The sequence below is a fragment of the Aedes aegypti genome, chromosome 3, assembly GCF_002204515.2.
Source record: "Aedes aegypti strain LVP_AGWG chromosome 3, AaegL5.0 Primary Assembly, whole genome shotgun sequence".
NCBI lineage: Eukaryota > Metazoa > Arthropoda > Insecta > Diptera > Culicidae > Aedes > Aedes aegypti.
Window position 1 is genome coordinate 363,667,632 of NC_035109.1, and position 24,187 is coordinate 363,691,818.

Genomic DNA, 24,187 nt, shown 5'->3' on the forward strand with positions numbered 1-24,187 from the left:
AAAAAGAGAACCCAATCTGGCATTGTTCGGAAAGGGCTTTCTCAAGAATTTTATTTAGTTCACTTTAACAAAAAAGAACTAAATAATATTAAAGCTTTAGAAAAAGCAAAACTTTTGTTTGATGTCCGTGTGACATGGGAACATTTCCAGAAACCTGGAGGAAATTACCAGAACCCCACTCAGTGCCGTCAGTGCCAAAAGTGGGGTCATGGTACAAAAAATTGTCGCATGGATGCTAAATGCATGATTTGCGGAGGTTCTTCTCACGCCAAAGACGTCTGTCCAGTGAAGGAAGATACCACCAAATTCATATGTTGTAATTGCGGGGCTAACCATAAGTCCAATTTTTGGAATTGTCCTTCACGAAAAAAGGTCATTGAGGCTCGTGCCAGGCAGATGAAAGATAATATCCGTTACGATAACGGTCGTTTCCGGAATTTGCCTGGTAGAGTATCGAACAATGCTCATTTTTCAGTTAACGATCGCTTGATTAGGAATCATACCCATAAGGAAGATCATAATCATGCTCAGTCACAAACTAATTTTAATCCGTCGGGTAGCCGTTCGAATGTTTCTACCCACGGTAAATCCTTTGCCGATATCGTAGCAGGAAATTCGAACTCCTCCCCTGCTCGATCCATGGGTACCCATTCTACTAGTTTCAAATCAAATGGAAAAAACCCTACCGCCACAGGTAACTCCGCTTCTTCGTCTACCGAAAATTCCAATGGGAAATCACATGACATGTCTGCCTCTGATTTTAATTTTCTAACTGAACAATTGAATCTAATGATTGATACAATGTTCAAAGCCACCACTATGACTGAAGCAGTCCAAGTAGGTGTAAAATTTACAAATCAAATTGTTATTGGATTACGTTTTTCTAATGGATCCAAATAATAATTTAAATATTTTAAATTGGAATGCTCGTTGTCGTCTGAATGGTAAAGAGGACGAGCTGTTTAATTTTCTTACGGTTAATAACGTGCATATAGCAGTTATTACCGAAACGTATTTAAAACCTGGATCTAAACTCAAAAGAGATCCTAACTTTTTTGTTTATCGTAATGATCGACTTGATGGGGCATGTGGGGGAGTTGCAATCATCATTCATAGGCGTATAAAACATCAACTGTTTTCATCATTTGAAACTAAAGTTTTTGAAACTTTAGGTGTTTCTGTTGAAACACAGTTTGGTAAATATACTTTCATAGCTGCCTATTTGCCTTTTCAATGCTCTGGGCAGCAAGTTAATTTGCTCCAAACTGACTTGCGTAAATTGACTCGCAATAAGTCAAAATTTTTTGTCATTGGTGACTTTAATGCCAAACATCGGTCATGGAATAATTCTCAAAGTAATTCCAACGGCAGAATTTTATTTGATGAGTGCTCTTCAGGATATTTCTCAATTCAATACCCTGATAACCCCACATGTTTTTCCTCTTCTAGAAATCCATCTACGATTGATTTGGTCTTAACCGACTCTAGTCATCTTTGTAGCCAACTGATTACTCATGCTGATTTTGATTCTGATCATGTCCCTGTTACATTTCAAATATCCCAAGAAGCGATTCTCAATCCTATCAGCTCCACTTTCAATTATTTACGAGCCGACTGGAATATATATAAAACGTATGTTGACTCCAATCTCAAAAAAAAAAAAAAAACTCACAAATATGTGGATAAATTCTTCTCTAGCGCAAAAGTAACGTGGCATGGAGAACTGACCATCAAATATTTCTCGCAATGGATTGACATTTTCCATAAAAGCCAAACCAAAAAAGACGAGAGCATAAAAACTGTTCAATTTGTTGGACCTCGTAACGAGTGAGACTTGATATAAAATATCTGTATGACTAAAAAGTCGCCAAAGCTGGAAGGGTACGATGGGCGGGACACGTTGTGAGAATGCCGGACAACAATCCCGCAAAAATGGTGTTCAACTCAAATCCGGCCGGTACAAGACGAAGGGGAGCACAACGAGCTAGGTGGTTTGACCAAGTGGAGCAGGATCTTGGAAGTGTGGGGCGATCGAGGAATTGGAGGTTAGCAGCCATGGACCGAGTTAGTTGGCGTAACATTGTGGCGCAGGTCATGTCTTGAAGGACGTAGAGCCAGCAAAAGTAAAGTAAGTATGACTGAAATAGCACGATTAATCGAAGTATTATTGCAATTGATGTAAATAACTATTTATGAAAAGTTTTTTGAGGTGGCTGCGGAATCATATGACAGTTCCTATCTTAAACGACGCTCTGTCAAACTAAAAATAAAAGCACAGTTTATGCCAAAAAAAAGCTTTCTGACCAATAATATCCATATTTAATAGAATAATACAGAGATTTGTGTTCTCAAAATATGTAAGTGAAATAATTAATAAGAAGAGATTTTTCAAAACGAACAGTTTGCAGGGAGTCTAACTATCCGAGATTTTGTGTGTCGTATGTCGTATAGGTGGATGAGATGAATGCTGCTATATAAAATGAACAGTTTTGAAAGGCAATGAAGATGATCAAAACAAATGAATGACTTATGTTTTTCAATGTTCTTCAATTTTAAAATTTGTTTTGAAAACTCTGTCCATTCACATTTTTTTTACTACATTCTCTTTGGAGCAGAGGGAGAATGTGAGCAATAGAATCCACTGCGTCGGAGAGTGGTCATAGAATTGATCACAGCAAGCTGGTTGGCATCTCTGAATGATCTCACTACTGTCACTTGCCTATGGACCAATGCACGAGTTTACTATCTGACGTTTGAACGGTGCCGTGTTATTTACGTGACCATGGCAACGAGTGAATTCGGCACCGCTCAAACGTCAAATTAGTGAACTCGTGCATTAATCCATAAGATGCATTCACGCTGCCTCACTTGCGAACCCAATGTGATATCACATTGTTGCGAACCGACACTTGCCTGGGTAAGTTGTATAAGCATCGCGTGGAGGATGATTCCTTCTTGGTGATTATCCAAACTTCACAGCTAGCTAGCTAATTTTTAGTAAAAATTGAAATTTAAGTTTTCACAATGCTTTTGAAAATATTAAATTTTCATTTTTTTTCTGGAACATATTTTATATTTCATGTAACTAACGAGAAAACAGGTTTGAAATTATTGTTATACCACCCGGTTCTTCTTCTAGAAAATTATAAAAGGTGCGATTATGGTGTATTACACGGTAGGTTGCCGTGCCAATAATTTCACCAGAAATATATAAAAAAAACATACCACTCAAATTGAAACTTATCCTACGTAAATACGTATTTTTTCGATAAACATTTATTAGAACCACCACAAACTACCGTCGTTGGGGGTGACAATGGGTCAAAAAGGGATATGTGCGATTTATTTTTTGAATAACTATCGCAATTTAACTCCAATAAACTTCAAATTTGGTGTGTATGTACTTTGATGGTACATTAACAACTGTTCAAAAAATTAAAGACAAATATTTATTCACAGCGGCACCACAAGTGAATGAAAAATGACCCAATCTCACCCCATAGAGGGGGTGACATTGGGTCACTGTAATTGAAATAACTTGTTTTTGAGAATATGATTTCAAAACTATTCACAACTGAAAAATATTGAGAAAAAGTGATGCAAGCAAGACAAAAAGATATCTAAGATGTTTCACAAGTATAATAAACCCACTTAAAAGAACGATTATACTGAAAATTGAAGAGCTATGAGAAAAAATATGTAAACCCAACATTTATCGTCAAGTTTACATAAATTTTCTTGGTGTTTCCCTCAAATTGTCTTCAAAGTCTCATCCCCATTGCTATAAATCCCATTCAGTTTCGCCAAAGATGTACTGAACAGTGATTATTTTAAACCTTCGCAAATAGTTAAATTTCGGTGCGACATTCCACAATTAATAAATTTCAGGCAGAAGTTTTTTTTTTTTTTTTTTGTATGGTGTTCAGTTGGAGCTGCCTGACAGCTTAACTTGTCAAGGCTGAACCCTCGGTCTGGCTTTTGCCAAGTTTCCCCTCTACCAGGACCAATACTCAGACGGACTAGGCAATGGCGCCCACATGAACACTGTTTTTTTATTAGTATTGTGACGTGGTAGTTTTTGAAAAGTACCCATATTCCCTTGCTTCTAAGAAAAGGAAGCATTGTGAAAATCAGAAGCTCCATCAGAATTTGTTTGAAATAGTATTGTAGTAGTGTCATTACTAATAACGTCTAGTCGACATGGTTTTGAATAATTTGTCATTAAAGTTCTATCATTCAAGTGCTATTCTGATTACTCCTGTCTTCTACGTAAGATTAGAGTCTTAATGTCAATTGTCGTCAAGTCTTAACAAAATTAGGCTGTTTAGTAAGAGTTCAAGTAATTTCATTTTTTGTTGTTAAAAGTATTTATTGGTCGTTACGTTTATATATCCTTAAAGAAAAAAGTCGCTTTCCTTGTCTGTTCAACAATTTTTCGAAACTAGCAAGTGTACCCTAATGATCAGGCATTGCAGAATTCGCTCTCATTTGAGAATGAAGCACGATCAAAGCAAGCGAAGAAAAACATCCCATCTGTTGCGGTCCACGATCGTCATTGTATCGCAAGGTGTAACAAGGCTGATAAATGGAAGCAGCGAGCGAGAGCCCCAAAATGAGAGCGATGATAAAATCCATTTTTCTCGCTCGTTTACCGTTGGGGATAGGTATTTTTCTTTACTGGCACGATAAACAATCCACGAACTCCCAATAGCAATAGTGTCCCCCAGGCTTGGAGCATGTTTAGAGGGGTTTTATCATGCACTACTATCCCCCCAATCTGATCAAAGTTGTAGCAGTATACGATAAACAGTCTCTCATAATGTGCAGCATGTTATGATAGTTACAGAGAGCGATACGTGAGAGATTCTCTCAATTTTCTCAGGATTCAATCCCTGCTAATGATCGATCTCAGCGTCTTACTTTCCATAGTCATTTTTATAGTGAATATTGAAGAGTAAAGTTACCTTAGGCTTCTATGACAGTCTCCTACAAGATTCACTTTTCGGTGGCAAATGCAATGCTTCACAACGCCTACTTTCTACTTGTAAATTTTGCGAAAATGAAGCTGGAATTAGATTATTTATACCGCTGTTACAAAAGAGGTATTTCTTATTATGGCAATGTAAAAACCATATTAAAATAAGATTGTCGCCACTTATTTCTACTCAGTGAATCTACTAGTCATTTTCCTAAGAGTTCCTAAGTATTCCCTACGTCGTATATGATAACGATGTATCTAGCTAGCTAATAGTAAGAGTGGCTACGGATCATTCTGGTTAGCAAAAGGCAAACTGAACGTCGCCAATAGTATTAATGTCCACTTCGAATAGATTAATTATTTGAAATGGGCATCAATTCTATCAATGACGCAGAATGTCCGTTGGATCACATCCGAGATATTACTGCGTCTATGCCATATGAATTATGACGCGGCTTTAAGCAAAAAATGCCAAAATGTGATACCACCACTACAGGTTACGCCTTTGGTTTCCATCATATGGGCTAATGGATTATGCCCTCCCATCGCGGCAAGGTCGCATAACCAAGGGGAGGGAATAAATTTCAGGCAGAAGTTGACGTCATAATCCCAGTATTTCAGCGATCCAATACATTTGTAGTTCCGTGAGATGTTTCTATAATATGAAAACACTGATAAATAATCAAATTTAGAAAAAAAAACACCCTTTTGATAAAAAATTACGATGTTGCTGCGCACGAAACACAGTTGCTGGTTTGAGAAGTTGTCAAAATGCGTTGTATTGTTATTCAATGCACGGAATACTCAAGTAGACTTGTTTGATGTTTCAGTGATGCTGTATTTAGAAAGAATAAACACATCTTAATGAAAAAAGAGAACACCCGGCACCGTAAAATGTCAAAAAAGTGGACTTGGAATTTCATTTACTATCGTTCTTGCTTGACCCAATCTCACCCCCATTTTCAATGTTTTGGACATCGTACCGAAAAAAATGATTTTTTTGTGGGAAAATCAAAAAGAATCCGGAAAATAACCTGTGATATGTAATGAAAAGACTTTCAACATTCTACTAATACAGCGATAGAGGCTAGAGTACATGCGTGATACTTTGTACAGGAGAAATTTAATGTTGTAAATTTTGTCTAGTTTCAGCATGCAAGTTTATAGATGTAGTAAACAAAAACTACTATTTCTAAAAATGCATATTGTTTTGAATTATGTGTAATAATATGTTCCCTAACATATGAATCATTAATTTTAGTAATATCAGCGTTATTAGCTGAAATATTTCACAAAACATATTTTTCCGGTTTGACCCAATCTCACCCCCTAGACCCATTGTCACCCCCATCGACGGTATGTCAAAAAAATTTCTAAATATGAGCTACACAAATTTCAATAATAAGTAATGGAGAGTAGAAAAGTCAGAATTACTGCAATGATCTGCAATCAAATTTTAAAAGAGTTTTTAGATTTTTGAGTAGGGCCACCGTCATCTGCAATATGTTCAGAGAAATCTGTCATGGCATAAACGATAAGATTCTGTTGAGACTAAAGAAATAGCCAGAAAACTTCAAAAGATTTTACATGCAATCCGCGAAGAATGAAAGGACTCATAGTTTAGATTTGTGGATCAATTTTTAGGGATCTCCTTGCAAAAGCTGAATAAAATTTATTCTTCAAGACATTGTATGTCGTCATTCAAACCGTTTTGTAGCACAGTTTAATTCTGACACTGTATGACTAATATAAGCTTTTCTAGCACCATTCATTTCAAAATTGGTCGGTGTTCAGACAGTCCGAACCAAGTGCTTTTAAGGCAAAGTAGGCCGTTATTGAAATTTGTACGCATCGTTGATGATTGCTGCTGATTCATCTCACGATTTCAATTGGTTTTGCACTTACACAACTGAAAAAGTATCAGCATACTTTATGCTTGTTAGCGCGTACAGTGATACTTTTTCAAGTCAATATAAACTATCAAGATTGAATTGTATCACTTTGAAATGCAAGCTGAAAAGTCATCATTGATGCCAAAACGAATGACGGGCTACTTAGCTCAATGGTTTCAGGAAAACGTACCCCAGGAATTTGAAATATAGAAATATTGGCATCATTCGCTGTAATAATGTAACTTATCTATTTGATGATACATCTGTATCAAAACAGCATCGGAAAAATCAAAATTGATAGAGTACATAATGTATCTTTACAACGCCAAAATATTATCTAGCCCGGTCTGTCTGAACACCGATCAATTTGCCAGTTAGTTTACGGATTTGTTTGATTCAGCACTCCTGAAAGCTTTGTTATAAGAATACGGTTAAATTAACTAGGTGCTTTAGCCGAAAAATCAGAAAATCAGATTGAAACATCATCTGTACACTAGGGTGCGGCTTATTTTTCAAAAGTTCTCAAAACCAAAAATTCGTATGCTCTACTGAATTCTAATCACATTAAAAGAGAAACCTCAAAATCTGAGCCAAAAATATTGAAATTTAGAGGTGGCGCAAGCGTCTTGAAGGTGAATTTTCAGGTTATGAAAAATGACCTTCAGTGAAGTAAACATAACTTTGTTATTTTCCAACCGATTTTGAAACTTTTAGCATCAATACCTTCAAAATTAAATTTATGAAAACTCTATAGAACATCAAATTTGTCTAAAATCAAAAATAGTTTTAGTTATAAGTAATTTATTCAAAATATTTCCTCATTTTTCTATAAATTTCAACTTTGTTTGACCATAACTTCATGATTACTCAACCGATTCCAAATATTTTTATATGATTTTGAAGCTAATTTAATTGGTTTCAAACCTTTCATACATCACATTTCACTAAAAAAATGTCTTGACCAAGTTTTTCGGCAAAAACTGAACAAAAACATGATTTTTTAACGAAAAATGCCAGTTTTTTTTAATTATTTGCCAGTTAAATATTATCTCTAAAGCTGAAACTGGTTTTTCTCATTTGTTTAACCTTTGTAAGTGAATTTTCAACAATTTTGAAATAATTCTGCAACAAAAATATTTTTGCGTATGTAAAATTATATATGCACTATTCAACTCGTAATTAAGGCAAGATGCTTTATAAATTGAAGTTTAATAGAAAAAATGCAATTTCCGGCGAAAAAAACTTAAATAATCAATAAAAATTTGATTTTTTCATTGAAAAATCATGTTTTTGGGTAATTTTTGTTGAATTATTAAGTCAAAACCATTTTTTAGAAAAAAGTGTTGTATGAACAATTTAAAAACAAATAAATTTTCTTCAAAAACATGAAGAAAGATTCAGAATCGATTGAGTTATTATGAAGTTATGATCAAACAAAAATGATTTTTTTAGTAAAATGTGGAAAAATTTGGATAAAAGTATTTTTAACTAAGACTAGTTTTGATTGTAGATAAATTCGATGTTCTACAAAGTTTTTACAATTTAATTTCAAAGCTATTTATGCTAAAAGTTTCTAAATCGGTTGAATAATTACAAAGTTATGTTTATTTCACTGAAGGTCATTTTTCATAACTTGAAAATTCACCTTCAAGACGCTTGCGCCACCTCTAAATGTTATTTTTTTTGGCTCATATTTTGAGGTTTCTCTTTTAATGTGATGAGAATTCAGTAGAGGATACGAATTTTTGGTTTTGAGAACTTTTGAAAAATAAGCCGCACCCTACTGTACACCAAACAACAGTCAAGAACCTAGGGGGTGCGAACTCGAACATTTAGGTCGTTCAAATAGGGTAACGACTGTTTATTTCGTTCATAACCGCTAACAGTTGGCGCCAGCGGCATGAAGTACAGACAATAACCTTTCGAACATTCAGTTTCTCTCACTGGCCGCCGAGCAGCGATACTGATGTTCGTATTCCACTCACTGATCACGCTACGCTGGATTCTCAAACTTCTAACACAAGCGCATGGAAGAATGGTAGTCGAGAGCTGTCAAAACGTATGGAAAATATTGAAAAAACGTAAATTACTAACAACAACGAAACTGGATCGGAAAAGTAGTGATTAGAAATCAAGCGTAATGTGAATACATAATTTTTTGTGTTTAGTTCATCTTCCGTGGTGCTTTCTTTGATTCAAGATTTCGTTTTTACTACCACTGAAAAAGAACCATCTTTTAGCTTTTCAGTTTTGAATATCGCCCTATTGTGTATAATACAGCAATCAATAGCGAAGGACACACAAAACGACGAGACAAAGATTAAAAAACTAGCAACTTCTCGTTGCTAGTGATAATATATATTTGCTGCTTTAGTGCACACTAAAGCATAACTGTCGCATATGAAATAAGTAGACTGCACTAACTTCCTATTTCACCACTAAATTTTCAAACAAAGTGTGTTAATTTTTATATGCATAGTAAAAGTATACATTAAAATATGAATGTTGCGATGAAAATAACGATGTTAGATTCAAAATCCATAAAGGACAGTTATACTTTGGGGCTGTTCACAAATGCCATAACGCTGAAGGGGGTGGGTGGGCGTCATCAAAATGTTACAGCTCACACCAAATTTGTAGAATATCCATACAAAAAGCGTTACGAGGGGCGGGTAGGTGTTAAAAATGATCATTTTCGGCGTTATGAAATTTGTGAACGAACCCTTTTATAGGTAGTGTAGATCTCGTGAAAACACACACTTGTAGTGTTGGACGAGTTTGATTTTATCGTGGCCCAATTCCCTCCAAAAATCGGCTTGAGTAAGTCTTATGACTATCGTCGTGACCAACATTTCATCCCCAGATCCCAAAGATGAAAATAAATGGAAACAGTTTGTTTATTGTAGCGACACACCTTGCCTTGCTAGAAATTAAAATTGAAACTTTGCTGGCAACCCTGGAGAAAACTCTAGTACCACACTAACACACCCTTTGTAATACAGCAGGAAATAAAGCCAGAATTTTTTTTGTATCGTTCACTAGACCAGACGCGTTTTCTTCACGGTCGTTTGGAAGAAAATTTTCTCGTTTACAGTCCACTTATTTCCGAGCTTGTTCACAGTTTATGATGCCGGTGTAGATGACACCTATAACCTTCATTAATGACAAAGTATTTTGTATCCAACATATCATTTGAGATTGTTTTAGAAACTTGATGTGAAAACAAAGCCCAGTACGAATATGAAATTTCAAACTTACACAACAGGTTAGCACGCTGGAAGCCGCCTTGCTAAAGTGAAAGCTCCGAACGCTTCGCATGGAATCGGCGCAAAGTGTGAGAACATAGAGCTCTCCGCCCTTCAGCGACAGCACCAACTTTTCCGGTTCGATGAAGCACACTTGAGCTGCATCCAAACTGATCCGAACGCCATCCTGGGGCTCTGTGAAAGTATACGATCAATTAAATTTCCCTTCTCGTGTTGGACAACCTAAGGCATACTTACTCAACGGAAAGTTAGTGCAGTGATCGGCAATGCTGTTCAAGCTCACTCCATACGGCGGAACACTCTGATTGAGGTAAATCAACGCATTGACACTCAGGATCAGGCAGCCTCCAATCGGTTTGCTGATGGCAATTGCTTGCAGGCAATCGAACGGCAAGCAGTTCACCGTCCAGATAACCGGATGGACACGTTGTTGTATGTTCAGCGACAGTGCCACCATCATGCAAGTATCCGAGCGAACGGCGATACGTCTACAAAGAAAACACATTGAATCAACGACATTCAACGACGCTATGGGTAGTATGAATTAAAAGGAACAAGTAAAGTTGTTTGTAACATCTACTCAAAAACATAATATATCTTAATATGTATTGCGAGTTGCTGAATTATATAATATGATCAGTCGGTTGGAAGGAGATTCTCTACCCCTGAAGTGGATTGCGCATAGGTCTAAGTACTTATGGGTCCACACTCCATTTTGGCCCTTCATACAACCGATTAGGGAGTATTTTATAGTCCAGTACCTTGATCTTGCTATTAAGAGGAACCGTACGACATGGCAAGTCCTGCACTGGTGGTGGCTTTATATCACATCACATCTACTCAAAAACATAATAAAAACCATTTGATTTAAATAACTGAAAAAGTAAATAAGTTTTAAGAGTTTGGCCTTCATTATTCGGCTTCAGGGGCCATGATTTAAGTAAGTACCGTCGTTTTCAATAATACCGATCATTGTTTACGTGGGTGATCAATGTTACCCCATATCAGTCAAACCAAAAATTCTCACAAAACATTTTTCTAAGCATGCTTAAATCTTCTTGAAAACAATATACAGTATAAAGTCACGAGCGATAGGTGCCAGTACTTGTTTTTAAAATATAAAACTTACATTTGCATTTTCAAAAGAAATTTTTGATAAATATCCAAAAAACTAATCAATGTTCCCCCGGATTACGGTATTAACCTCTAAAACTAAGTACTAGTAGCTTGTAGTAAATGCTACTTTAATTTATACCAACATGCCTTTTGCAATATATTCGAAAGGTGAAATGACACAAACGTGTTCCACTTGTAACGTTTACTACAGAGAGTATAGTAAACTCAAATATACTATATTTTATTCGTACCGCCCAATGATTACTAAACTCTACTTACCCTGGGAACGTTTTGACCGGTTCATAGAGAATCAGCAAAGTCGGTTCATAGTAGCCGTGCAAAAACTGTATGTCGATAACGTTATCGATCCGTTCTTCGGACTCCTTCAGTTCTATAACGTACGACGCCAGAATCGGCGTTTTGGCAATCAGCTGTGTCGGGGCCTTCTTCATTGGCTTAACGTCCTGCACCTCGATCTCATCCAATGAACTGTCCTTCCGAAATGGTAACACCACTAACTTCCGTCCGTACACCAGCATCACGGCACACCGATTGTCTGGATCAACCCTCACAATCGGAGTATGATAATGTCCCGTCCAGCCACCCTTAATGTCCTCCTCCTCGAAGTAATGCAACGAGAGCGTTTTCAGTTCGAAATTATCCGGATCGAACTGCACCACGGAAAGCTTGGCATCCTGGAAGCTAATCAGCAACGCATCCCGTTGCGATCCGGCCAGGGACACCGATTGCATGGACATTATGTTCCCGAACAGCGTATAAGTTGCCATGCACTCCAATTTCATGTTCGGAGGCCTTGTCGCTGCAAAAAATCCCATTATTGTTATTCAACATTCCAACGCTAATCTCACCCAATACTCACTAGTAAACTTATCGCGACTTGTCGCGTCCGCATCCGGGATCAATCGGTACACTTTGAGGACATTGGCGCCCCCAGTAACCAGCGATTTCTCATTGCTGTTGAAGAAGTGGCAAGTGACCGAAAATTCCACCGCCGTGGCTTCGTGGGTTTGTTTACAAATGGAAAACATCGCACTTGTGGTTGATTGTTAAGATTTATCGCGATCGATTCAACTTCGTCACTTTGTCCAGCGTCTTATTCACATATTTTCACTAAATACTGCCGAGATTATTGCAAATTTCTTGCGAAAATTCTGTAAAATAAACGCACTGATTAATTGAAGCCGGCGTGTGTTTTGAAATCAGAGGAAAATGAATGACATTGACAGCCAAGTTGACAACATGAAATATTTCAACGAGGGAGTGCCCACAAATCCTAGACGAACATTTCAATTGGGCTAAAACGCCATATCTATAGATGTACACGGGAAAAAATTCTGTGGTAAAAATAACTATTTTAGCTGACTACGCCCATTCTCAAAACTACCATGGAAATTCAGCCCAATTTACTATGTTTACGGTACACCCCACCGCATTACTGGTATATTTGACAGCAATATTTTACAACAATCTGATTCCAACTACGGACATGGTAAAATCAAGCGCATTTCTGGTCTGCTGAAAATTGCCGGTGCGAGCGCTTAAGTTAACCCCCTAAAATGGTAGTTTTTACCGCACAATTTTTTTGCGTGTATATATTGTATATATTGCGCTGTTCACACCAAATCGAACCACACACTTTGAAAGTGTGACACTTAGAAGTGTGACGGCAAAGTGCAACCTTGCGATCTGACAGCATTTTGACAAAGAGAAATGTGAAGAAAAGCCACGTGCTACCAATTTTGCCTTTGTCTTTCGATGTTTTGTTTCGGTTTTTGATTCTCCATTGCCACCAAATGGCGAGCAAGGTTGCCAGTTATGCGATCTATTTCATTAATTCCATTGAAAAAGTTTGTATTTGAATGAATTTGTTAAATGATTATCGGCAACCACCTCCGAGCACGAAAATAAGTGTGATCAACAAAGTGCACTGAAAATCCGAGTAATGTTTGATCCTTCGACCTTGACGCTTGCTCATGCGGGGGCGGGCGATGAGGGCAGAACATGTCGCGCGTCGGACGAGTAAAATGAAAAAGTGCCGCGATCGATTGGTTCTTTTTTATCCTTCGACCTTGACGCTTGCTCCTGGGCAGTGCGTCAAGAAAGTCCGAGCAGTCGTCAGTTGTTTGCACTCTCGGGTCGCGCGCCTATTTTCTCTGAGTGGTTTTATACAGACGAGCAAACGAGTGAAGCTGATAGTGGATTGTTGCTGCTCAGTCAAGGATGACGGATCAATTGGTGAGCTCGTTTCATGTTACTATTTCTAATCTATAAAATATATATGAAGGCACATTTAATCGTTACAATGGTGGGACGTAAATTTAATTTTTCAACAAACTATGAATGGTTTGTCACTGTGAGTGTCGACATTAACTCTGATCCATGAATTATTTATGTTTAACTTTTTTTTCAAAACACCCCTTTCTTTTTACCTTTATTTTCGTAATTAAAATAAAAACTTTGAATTGTTCGACCAATCTATATTTTCGCATTTGTCACAACTGACAGTGGGCGATATTCACTTATCGCCCGGGATATCCTGGTTACGAAGATCACTGTGTATTGATATACGGTTGTCTATGACCTGGTTTTAAGCAATGGGCCGATATGTTCGTGAAACTAAGTTTTAAATTAATAATTGCTCTAGTTGTTACGTCTGTTTGTCTGTGATAGACGGCTTTTGATTCACATACACTTTACAGTATCAAACATAATGTGAATACATAACTCTTTGTATTTAGTTCATCTTGCGTGGTGCTTTATTTGCTTCAGGATTTCGTTTTTACTACCACTGAAAAAGAGCCATCTACAGGTATGTTCCGTTTTTATCAACACGATCGTTAATTTTCAGTTGACAAAAACGGAACCGTGATAAAAACGGAATAGTTTTCTTAGACAAAATATTATACAAATTTCAAAATAAAATTGCAGTTTCGTCAGGATATTACACATTTTCATCATATAAATACACAGTATTGGTGTTTAAGAGCTGTGAGGAGAATTTAGAGTGTTCATTCTTATTGGTTCGTTATGAAAGTTGATTGCATTCATTGCATCAATATGATTTTGTATTAAATCATTAAAAGTGTTAGTTTTACTGGTTAGAATTCCAATTAATGTATTATAGAATATTAAAACGATAATCACATAAATGTCCTTTGCATCATAAGGTTCGTCATATTTGTAAAAATAATTACAATAAAGTGGGTCAAGCTGATAATAGTTTTATTTGTTTTTTCAAGAAAATTCAATAAGTCACTATTTTTTCTACTGTGCATCCTTTTTGCTTCTTCTTTTTCTTCTTCTTCTTCTTTTTATGGCATTACATCCCAACTGAGAAAGAGCCTTTTCCGCAGCTTTTCTGCAATTATCAACTGAGAGCCTTTTTTTGCATTTTTTGGCACTCTCGATTGGCGATTGAATGTGGAGTTATGTTGCGAAAGTTTTGCAAACTGGATTGAATATTTACGGTTCCCTGTGCTTTGAATTGCCTACGTCTTAGGCGCCGTCCACAAATTACGTAACGCTCTAGGGGGAGGGGTTAGTAGGCTCAAGCGTTACGGCTCATACAAAAATTTGAAATTTTTCATACAAAAAGCGTTACGAAGGCAGGGGGGTTCAAAACTTTTCAACTTTAGCGTTACGTAATAAATAAACGCTGCCTTATCAGTAAAATTATTGTGGGGGTATTTCTTCTAAAGATATTACTATCAACTTCTTCGGGGACCTGGTGTAGTGATTAGAACACAAGCCTCTCAAGTCGAGGACCTGGGATCGAATTGCATACCCGAGGTAGTCACTTATGACTTCAAGTTTATTGTAACGGTTTCCTTATGATGACTTCCTCAAGGTTATGTCCCGACATGAACTAGCTCAGGACTAAAAATCTCCTTAATAAAGATAAAAAACTATCAACTTCGGCAAGGATGCACTAATTGCCAATCTAGAACAGCGTCACCATCGCATTTTAGCTTTACGTTAGATCACGATACGACTGGCAATTAAATAACTTAAAGTTCTTGTTTTTTATCAAACAAAAATAATATTAAACACTAAGTAGTCCAGTCAAGTATAGCATGCAATCTCTCATACAAAACGACAGATTAGTTTCCAGTTGTTTTTCGAGTTATTCCAGAGAATTTTTTAAATCGTTTCCTTCACTCAAACACGTCGGAACACTTGACCAATACAACAGTGTAATAATCATGTAAGTCTATTAGCCCGTTCTTAAGCCATTTCGTGACATACAAACATCATCCCTTTTTATTTATATAGAAGAATTTCTTCAAAACACAAAAGTGTACAAACTCTCGCTGAATTAGAACTTTTTGGTAAGAAACTCTTTTGTAAAGTTTCATGGAAAAGCGTATGACTGGTGGTATGAGACTCCTCATTAACCTTTTTGTCTCCATGTGGTGAAGAAATTCATGGGAAAGGAGATCAAGATCCCAGCAAATTTGGGATGGCAACCTACGTGACGTGATCAAACTTGTCCAACAGACCATGCTCAGTTTGAACAATCCAATTGATTAGTGGATAGGGTGTCAAACCTTATTGAATCGTATATGACTTGACACCTACCATGTTTCATAGGTGCTCAACATCAACATAATGTCCAAAATTCCACTCTGAGGCTATTAAAAAGCATTTAAATTGCTTCAAAATAAGTATTTAGTTCATATTCTAAACATTTTGAAAAAAAAAATTGTGTTGATAAAAACGGAATAATTTGTTGACGAAATCGGAACGTGACAAAATCGGAGCGTGACAAAATCGGAACGTGATAAAAACGGAACATACCTGTATTACCTTTTCAGTTTTGAATATCGCCCTATTGGCACAAATTGGGCTGTTTAGTGATGAAAAAGTTACAGGTTTTGGTGGCTTGATCGAAAGAGCACATTTTTGTAAGTATAGGGTAAATGCACCGGTTTTGGCCAGCCTAAATGAAAATGTCTTTAAAAAATGGGAAGACCTTTTTATACCACAAGTGAGTCGCTTTGAAAAGCTCGTTGGTCAATATAGGCCACCAGAACCAGTTTCGGTCAGAGATTTAGATTCGGTTCCTAAATTGGCCAATCACATTGATTTATTATAAGGGATGGTACACAAATTATGTCACGCTGAATGGCAAGTTTGGCAAATAGAGCTCTCTGTTAATAACTGTGGAAGTGCTCATAAGAACACTAAGCTGAAAAGCAGGCTCTGTCCCAGTGAGAACGTAATGCCAAGAAGAAGAAGAAGAAAAATACGGTGAAAAAATGTTAAACAGGTGTTTCATTTTAAAACAGTTTCAGAAGACATGTTGTTATTCTTCTGAAATAATTTTCTCAAGACCGTATGGAAGTTACTTACGTCAATTTGTAAAAGTAATCGTGATTTAATGATTCTTTATAAGATCTTGAGAAGGCTTTTACAAACATAAATTTGGGAAACATCCATTTTTAGGGGTCCACAGGATGTTTGTAGAGCTTTGAAGGGGGCCGTAGCCTGATTCTCAATGCCCGATGGAAATTGTCATCACGTAAAGAACCGCTTCTGTTATGTTGGCATTTAGTTATGAAACAACATACATGATATTGGAGACTGTGTCAAGCATTTTGGATTAACCCCTCTACCGGCAGTTTCATTTTTTACCGCAAGAAAAAAATTCAAATCGCGATAACTTTTTTGTTTCTTGGTATTTTGCACCATTTTTTTCTCAAAAAACTTTTCTAGTTTTAGAATCTGTGACAACATTGATCATTGGTCATCTGGATCCAGAGATATTCCGAAATAGGGTCCTAAAGCCCTGTCCCAATTTTAGTGCCAAACGCTTAAGTTTAGGCCAATAACACACATTTACTCAATTTTCTAAAGTTTTCCGTTGGTTAGAGTCCAAAAAACATTTTTTTAGATTTTGTCACACCCCTTTGCTTAAACTCAAATTTTGGGTGTATTTTGTTTTCCGTGTCCCTTCCGAAATGTCAGATTGGAACAACCCCAGTGTTAAAACTAAAACCCATGTGGTGTTTTTGTCGACTAAGCGAACGTCAAACATGATCTTAAATGTCAAGGTTCATTTATGGACCCAATTTTTAAATTAAAGTTTAAACATGATATAGCCGTTATTTGAGCGGGAAAAATTGCTAAAGTAGTTGCAGTAAGATGCTCTTTCATGTTATTGAATAAAAACAAGATTTCATTAAAAATTTTAGGACCCAATTCCGTGGGGGACCGACGTGTAAGTATAGCCAAGGTATATATCTCAGGCTACATAATTTTCATCGAATACGGATATTCACTTTTTGGAACCATACATTAATGAGAGTAAGTTGTGAAAAAAATGAAGCAAATTGGTGCAGTTGTCTTTGAGTAATGAGCATTTATGTTGGTGGTACCACGCTGTCCAAATAGTGATCTTGAAAACTAAAAAAAAAGTCATATCGTAATATCCTGATATCTCTAAAAATACTTAACCAATTTGTATGATTTTTTCACAGCAGTTATTTTTTTTTTTTTTTTTTTTGATAAATTGACGGAAAACAAAATTGCCACCTAAGACATTTTATATGGAAAATGTCTGTCCCCCAAGGAACTTTGGAATATCTTTGAAACCAGATCACCAATCATCAATAACGACATGGATTTTAAATTAGAAGAGTTTTTTTGAGAACTTGTGAGAAAAAGGGTGCAAAAATACCGAGAAGCATAAAAGTTAACGCGATTTGATTTTTTTTCTTGCGGTAAAAAATGAAGCTACCGGTAGAAGGATTAAAATAACCAGATTTCGGAAGTCTTATGCTCCTGGGTCCTGGGAAAATAGACATAAACAGACTAGTTTGAAATTATAAAAAAATAGGATAAATCATAATAAAAAATAAATCATAATAAATGTTGATTTCATCGAATCTGGGATATTACACAGTTAATTTTGATCATCGACACCAGTGCAAGTCTACAGGGTTTTAAGACTACGGAATTTTAGGTAATATTTTGCCATAACTGAACGGTCAGTAAAATTTAAAAAAAAAAACCTGTCAATCAGAATTTACCGACATTGCCAACAAATTTCACATTTTTTTGTGATTGTCGGCTATCTATGTAGTGTTATCTATTTTTTCCATGCGGTATCTAGGTTAGAGTTAGAATAAATACCTTATCAATAATTACCATAATATTTGCCATCATACGCTGAATAATAGAGCAAGAATGCTGGAATTCGTAATGGCATTACCCAGCTTCCTTATTAACATTAAATACCTCAATGGCTTGGATTCTCATTTTTGATGTCTATCACGCACATGGTAGATTCTCATTCTACCAGCTTTTCTTTGAACTTATGGTAAAATATTCATGGTCCCTTTGACGAAAGTAACATATTGTTACGAATAAATCGTTTTTTTTTTCAAATTCCAGGTTGAGACAGCTGCATTTTGTGCGATGATTGGTTTGGAAGGGAACTGTTGGGCGATGTCACGTATCTCGGTAAATTTCATAAGCCAACCCAGGTACCTACCAAACACTTGCAAAAAGATGGTCCAGTTCTACGTAGTAATCCTTTATAAGAGAGATTCGCGGAAGCTGACATTTCTGTCAAAGTGTGAGCCAATCGAGCAGCAAGAGCTGTCAAAGTGTGAGCCAAACTAACATGCGTTATGTTTGTTTTGAACTTTTCTTGAAGAGTAATGTAATCCACTTGAAATTATTTCGGTAAAAGTAATTTTGCATGAAGCAAAAAAATTAAATGTTTTTCTTATTTAAATTTTTGTCAATGCGATTATTAGTTTTTGATTTTTTCGGCTGTTTATTAGTTTGGATATGTAGCTCAAAGATCTATAACGAAACAAAATACACTTTTTAGCAATGAGGAAGTCATGTCCGTGTTACAATATTATTCTCGACGCCGAGCAAAATCAGCACTGCTGGTCTGTTGCCAAATCATTCCATTTTACTTCCGCTTATCTCTCTATAAATTATCACTAGTTCTACGCATCAGTTCGAAATTTGTTAAATTCGCCAGTCAATACCATGAACATTTAGCCAAAAATCGGGAATAGAAGTATGCTGATGCAATCTTATGGTGCTGTTTTCGTTTGACAGTTGTATGTTTTTCCGTTTGCATGTTTCAATTCATTAAACGAGAACTCAGTGAAAAATAATGCAAATACTGAGAGTTGGTAATAACATTTACCGACTTTCGATTTTGTAGACTACTGATTACATATTACTGAAATTCAGGTTTATCATGTACCGGGATCAGTAAAAAGTGAAGTATATTACTGAAAATCAATATTTTTTCATGCATTCAACTGAAATCTCGGTATATTTTGTGTGTGGTACTGAATGAACATTGTCATTGCCTTCCAACCCTGTTATGATGGCTGACAATCAAAAGCCTGTTGAAAGAACTCCGAGAATGTAGCATCGGATTGGACATCAAACGATCTAGTAGGCATGGCACAACTTCGACGACTCACTCCTATAGTAACGTCAGAATGGAATGAAAGGGGCTTCGTGGGGCTCCCGCTTGCCAACAACGATTCTGAGCTCCACATTTGGCGAACCTGCCAGAATTTTAAACAGATTTTCGTGTTCCTGGAGAGCCTGGATTCGTTAGCGAGCGGGAACATCCACTAGAAAATGTGTTTGTGTAGAGTGTTTTTTTTTCTTAAACCAACCGCGTGTGAAGATGTTTTGAAAGTGATTGTGGAGTGAAGTATGATTCCGAAAACAAAATGAAGGCGGATATCTGTAAGTAAACAGCAATGTGGTATTTTCTATGAATAAGATAAAACTGATTAAGGAGGTAATATGACATGAATATGTGTTAGCCGCTTCACTACTCGTTGAAGCAGCAATGTTTCTCTCTGTTCTTGTTGTTGCTCTTATTGAAAACCAGCATTACCCCAACTATTTGAGTTGCGTGATACAGGATTCGAAGTTAATATTTTGTTTTACATGGATTGCTGCGATAGATGTCAAAAAAAAATGGCAAAAGTGTTTAATTTAAAATCAAAGATTATATTCATTTCGAGCTGATTCATTCAAGTTGTGAAGTGCGCATTCTGCTTTTATCAAGGACCTATTTTTCTACATAAGTTAAATGGAAAAAGGTTAACGTTAAGAACTGAACTTTGACGGAGGTTTAGTGTCAACTGATCTTTATTATCACATATTCAATACACATTTGCACAAACATAAGTATAATTTGTATGATAATTTTTTTTGCAAAAGTGAAGTGAAGTAGTGGTTTTCTTGAATAATAATCAATATGTATAATTAGTAATTTCAATCGTACAAAAAAAAAAAAACGATTTTCGTAACATTTGTCAACTTTGAAAGTTTTTATGAAAATAATAACAATTTTTCGCTTTGGTTGTATGTGATCATTTTATCGTGCCTTTTGTAATAATACACACATTTAGGGATGGTACACAAATTATGTCACGCTAAATTTCAACTTTTTCGACCTCCTCCCCCCCCTCCTTTGTCACACTTTTTGTATGAGTCCTCCGAAAATTTTGTAAGGCTTGGCTCGACCCCCTCCCCCCCTTGGAGCGTGACGTAATTTGTGCATGATCCCTTATTTATCTTATCTGTCCTGCTTTTCAATTATGAAAAAAAAAATCAATAAAGTGATATCAGTTGGCAACCGCTCTTTATGCGCGATACACGTATCTTTCCGAAGCTCCGTTTACTCAAGTTTTCGTGGTTCCTATTGTGATAGAATTGTGTGTCTCGAGCATAATGTCTGCGCATAGGAAGAATACTTTAGTGGTCGATTTCAGTACCTTGCCGAAACGACCTTGTTTTTCAGTCTTACATTCTTATAATATTTCGCATATTTTGCGTTGGTGAGTTAAAGACATTTTTCTAATTTTTTGTACTAAACATTTTTAACTGTAATATTCACACAACCCTCAATTAGTACTCAATTTATAGTTATCCTGCGTTAAACATCAAAAAATTGATTTTAACTACGTGAAATTAGAGGTGGCACTCTTGCCCCGGGTGTCCTTCTTGCCCCATGTCCCCCTATATCGTGTGGCAGGTACGAAGATACTCTATGCCCTGGGAAGTCGAGAAAATTTCCAACCCGAAAAGATCCTCGACCGATGGGATTCGAACCGACGACCCTCAGCTTGGTCTTGCTGAATAGCTGCGCGTTTACCGCTACGGCTATCTGGGCCCCAGATATGCTTAATTCATTATTATTTCTAAATAAATGCCATGTTAAAAATAAGAACATGTTGGAAAAAAATATATGTCCTTAACGCAACTAGTGATTGCAATGGAAAAAATGTCCTTAACACGACTGGTGGTCGAAATAAAAAAAGGTAATATCCTTAACGCGACAGGTGGTTGCTATAAATGTGTCCTTAACGCGACTGGTGGTCGCAAACTTGTTCCTAGCAAATGTTATTGATATTGCTAGCGCGACTGGTAGTCGCATATTTGTTCTAGGCAATGGTGGTGTACACTTGCAACCACGACTGGTGGTCGTATACTTGTTCCTAGCAAATATTATTGATATTGTTAGCGCTATTGGTGGTCATATATTCCTTCTAAGCAATGGTGGTGTACACTTGCTACCGCGACTGGTGGTCGCATACTTGTTCTTAGTAACTACTATGGATGTTGTTAGAACGACTGGTGGTCATATACTTGTTCTTAGTAACTGCTATTGATGTTATAAGCTTGTGGTGTACACTTGCCACCGCGACTGGTGGTCGTATACTTGTTCCTAGTGAGTATTATTGATATTGTTAGCGCGACTAGTGGTCATATATTCGTTCTAAGCAATGGTGGTGTACACTTGCTATCGCGACTGGTGGTCGTAAATTGGTTCCTAATTAAAGTGATGCTCACATGCATATGCGACTGGCGGTCGAAAATGTATCTGAAGAATAAGAGATGTAAGCCCAATGATGCGTGGTAACTTACATTTGTATTCAAATAGATTAAGGTATGTTATATCAAAACAAGTAACAAAAGTCAAACAAGTCCGAGTGAGTATTTCCGTGAAAGTACGGCGAATTGAATGTATAACACGATGAAAGTCAAACGCTGATGCTACTCTGTTAAACACGTATATGGCAGTTCATCAATAGCAATATTTTGTCCAAAATTAGTTCGTCTTAGAAATGTCGATGCATAGAATTAGCTTGCAGTTTCTAATGAATCGAATCACTTCATTTTTTTTCCTGAGAAGAGGGAGGATGAAATGAACATTGTCATATATCTTGCCTTCCAACCCTGTTATGATGGCTCAAAAGCCTGTTGATAGAACTCCAAGAATGTAGCATCGGATCGGACATCATACGATCTAGTACACTGAGCCAGAAATTGCGTACGAATTTCATAAGAGAACGCTTGTGAATTGGTTTCTCGACTGGTTTTCTCTCTTTCATAAGACTCTTATGAAACACAAAACGTCCGATATTCACAAGAAATTCTTGTCGTTATCATTAGAGATCTTATGAATATCTTTATTTTCCTAAATTCAAAGAGCGATTCTCTAAATACATAATGGTCCTAAAGAATTCCATAATTGATATTTATGATCCTTCATAAGAGTATCTTATGATATTATACCTATTTGTATTATGATCGCAATGATCGATGGAAGTTCACAAGTTTTTCTTATGAGTCTCATTAGATGCTTCTTATGTCTTTATTCCAAAAGAATTTCGTATGAAATTCTTACGTTGTTTTTGATAGAAAGTCGACTGTTTTTCACAAGTGTTACTAATCATTCTCATACGCGCGCTTATGAATCTCAATCGTGAATATTTTGTTATTAGCATCTCTCCACGTAATTCATAAGATTTTTGTATGAAATTGTTAAGAAAATCGTACTCCATTAGATTGTTTTATGAATGCCAATGATCAATGCGTTTGATATCCAAAAAGAGTTTCTTATGGAATTATATCTGTCTATGTAATGAGTGTTATTTCATAAATCTGTTGTGGAATGTTATAAGATTCTCGAATGAAGAACAAAATACTTCTTATGTCGTTATTCCATGAGAAATTCTTATGTACCTCATACGTTCCGTTGATTCTACCCCATTACCCCGAATCCCATTACCCCGAATGCCATTAACCCGAACGCCATCACCCCGAATTCTAAAACCCCGAACGACCCATCACCCCGAATTACATTACCCCGAATTCCAATATCATGGGGAAATGTCATCCATATCATCATGTCAAGATAATTGTAAATTCGGGGAAATAGCATTCGGCGTAATGGAATTCGGGGTAATGGTGCATTCGGTATAATGGAATTCTGGGTGATGGCACTCGGGGAAATGGCATTCGGGGTAATGGGGTAGAATCGCACCGAACATGTTGTTCTAAAGTAAGTGTGGATTCTACACCAAATAAAACGCTCAAGATACACTTGTGTCTTGTTTTGTAAGGAACAAGTGTATCAATTAGAGATCAACAATAGAATTTATCATTAAACTATACAGGGATATTATCGCTGACGTAGCTACTGCAACATACTAATTGTCTACATGAAAACTATTGCGAACGACAAATGTACTCAAACGAGTTCAAAACATTCATTCTCTAAAATCTTTTATCTGTGACGTCACCCGAAACAAATTCTTCTCGTAGTGTATGGTGTTTATCATGAGACGAATAATACATTCTCGATTACTTTTTCAAATCGACGTAAGTAACTTTTATACGGTTTTGAGAAAATTAATTAGGAAAAATCACAATCTATCTTCTAAAACTGTTTTAAAATGAATCACCTTTTTAACATTTTTTTGCCGTGTACTTCGCTCAAATTTTGCATACACTCAGCTCACGTTCAAAAACTAGGTAGTTTCTATTATTTCCCTCAAAAATAATTATAAGAAAATGATAAGCCGTTTCATTCAGTTACTTTCGACGTTTTTCTACCAGTGTAAAATCGGCTC

The 24,187-nt window shown here is 36.4% G+C and overlaps 1 protein-coding gene across 1 annotated transcript in view; it reads right to left on the bottom strand.

The window, feature by feature from the left end:
* The window catches only part of LOC5566867 (cleavage and polyadenylation specificity factor subunit 1), an 18,857-nt gene extending 6,369 nt beyond the window's left edge, over positions 1-12,488 (bottom strand). The window contains exons 1-4 of the mRNA XM_021854380.1: positions 12,133-12,488; positions 11,532-12,072; positions 10,374-10,624; positions 10,129-10,310 (exon numbers count right to left, since the gene is read on the bottom strand). Coding sequence (XP_021710072.1) covers positions 10,129-10,310; positions 10,374-10,624; positions 11,532-12,072; positions 12,133-12,301 — 1,143 coding nt within the window. The 5' untranslated portion in view covers positions 12,302-12,488. The remainder of the gene's footprint in view (positions 1-10,128; positions 10,311-10,373; positions 10,625-11,531; positions 12,073-12,132) is intronic.
* Between the last annotated feature and the right edge of the window lie 11,699 nt (positions 12,489-24,187).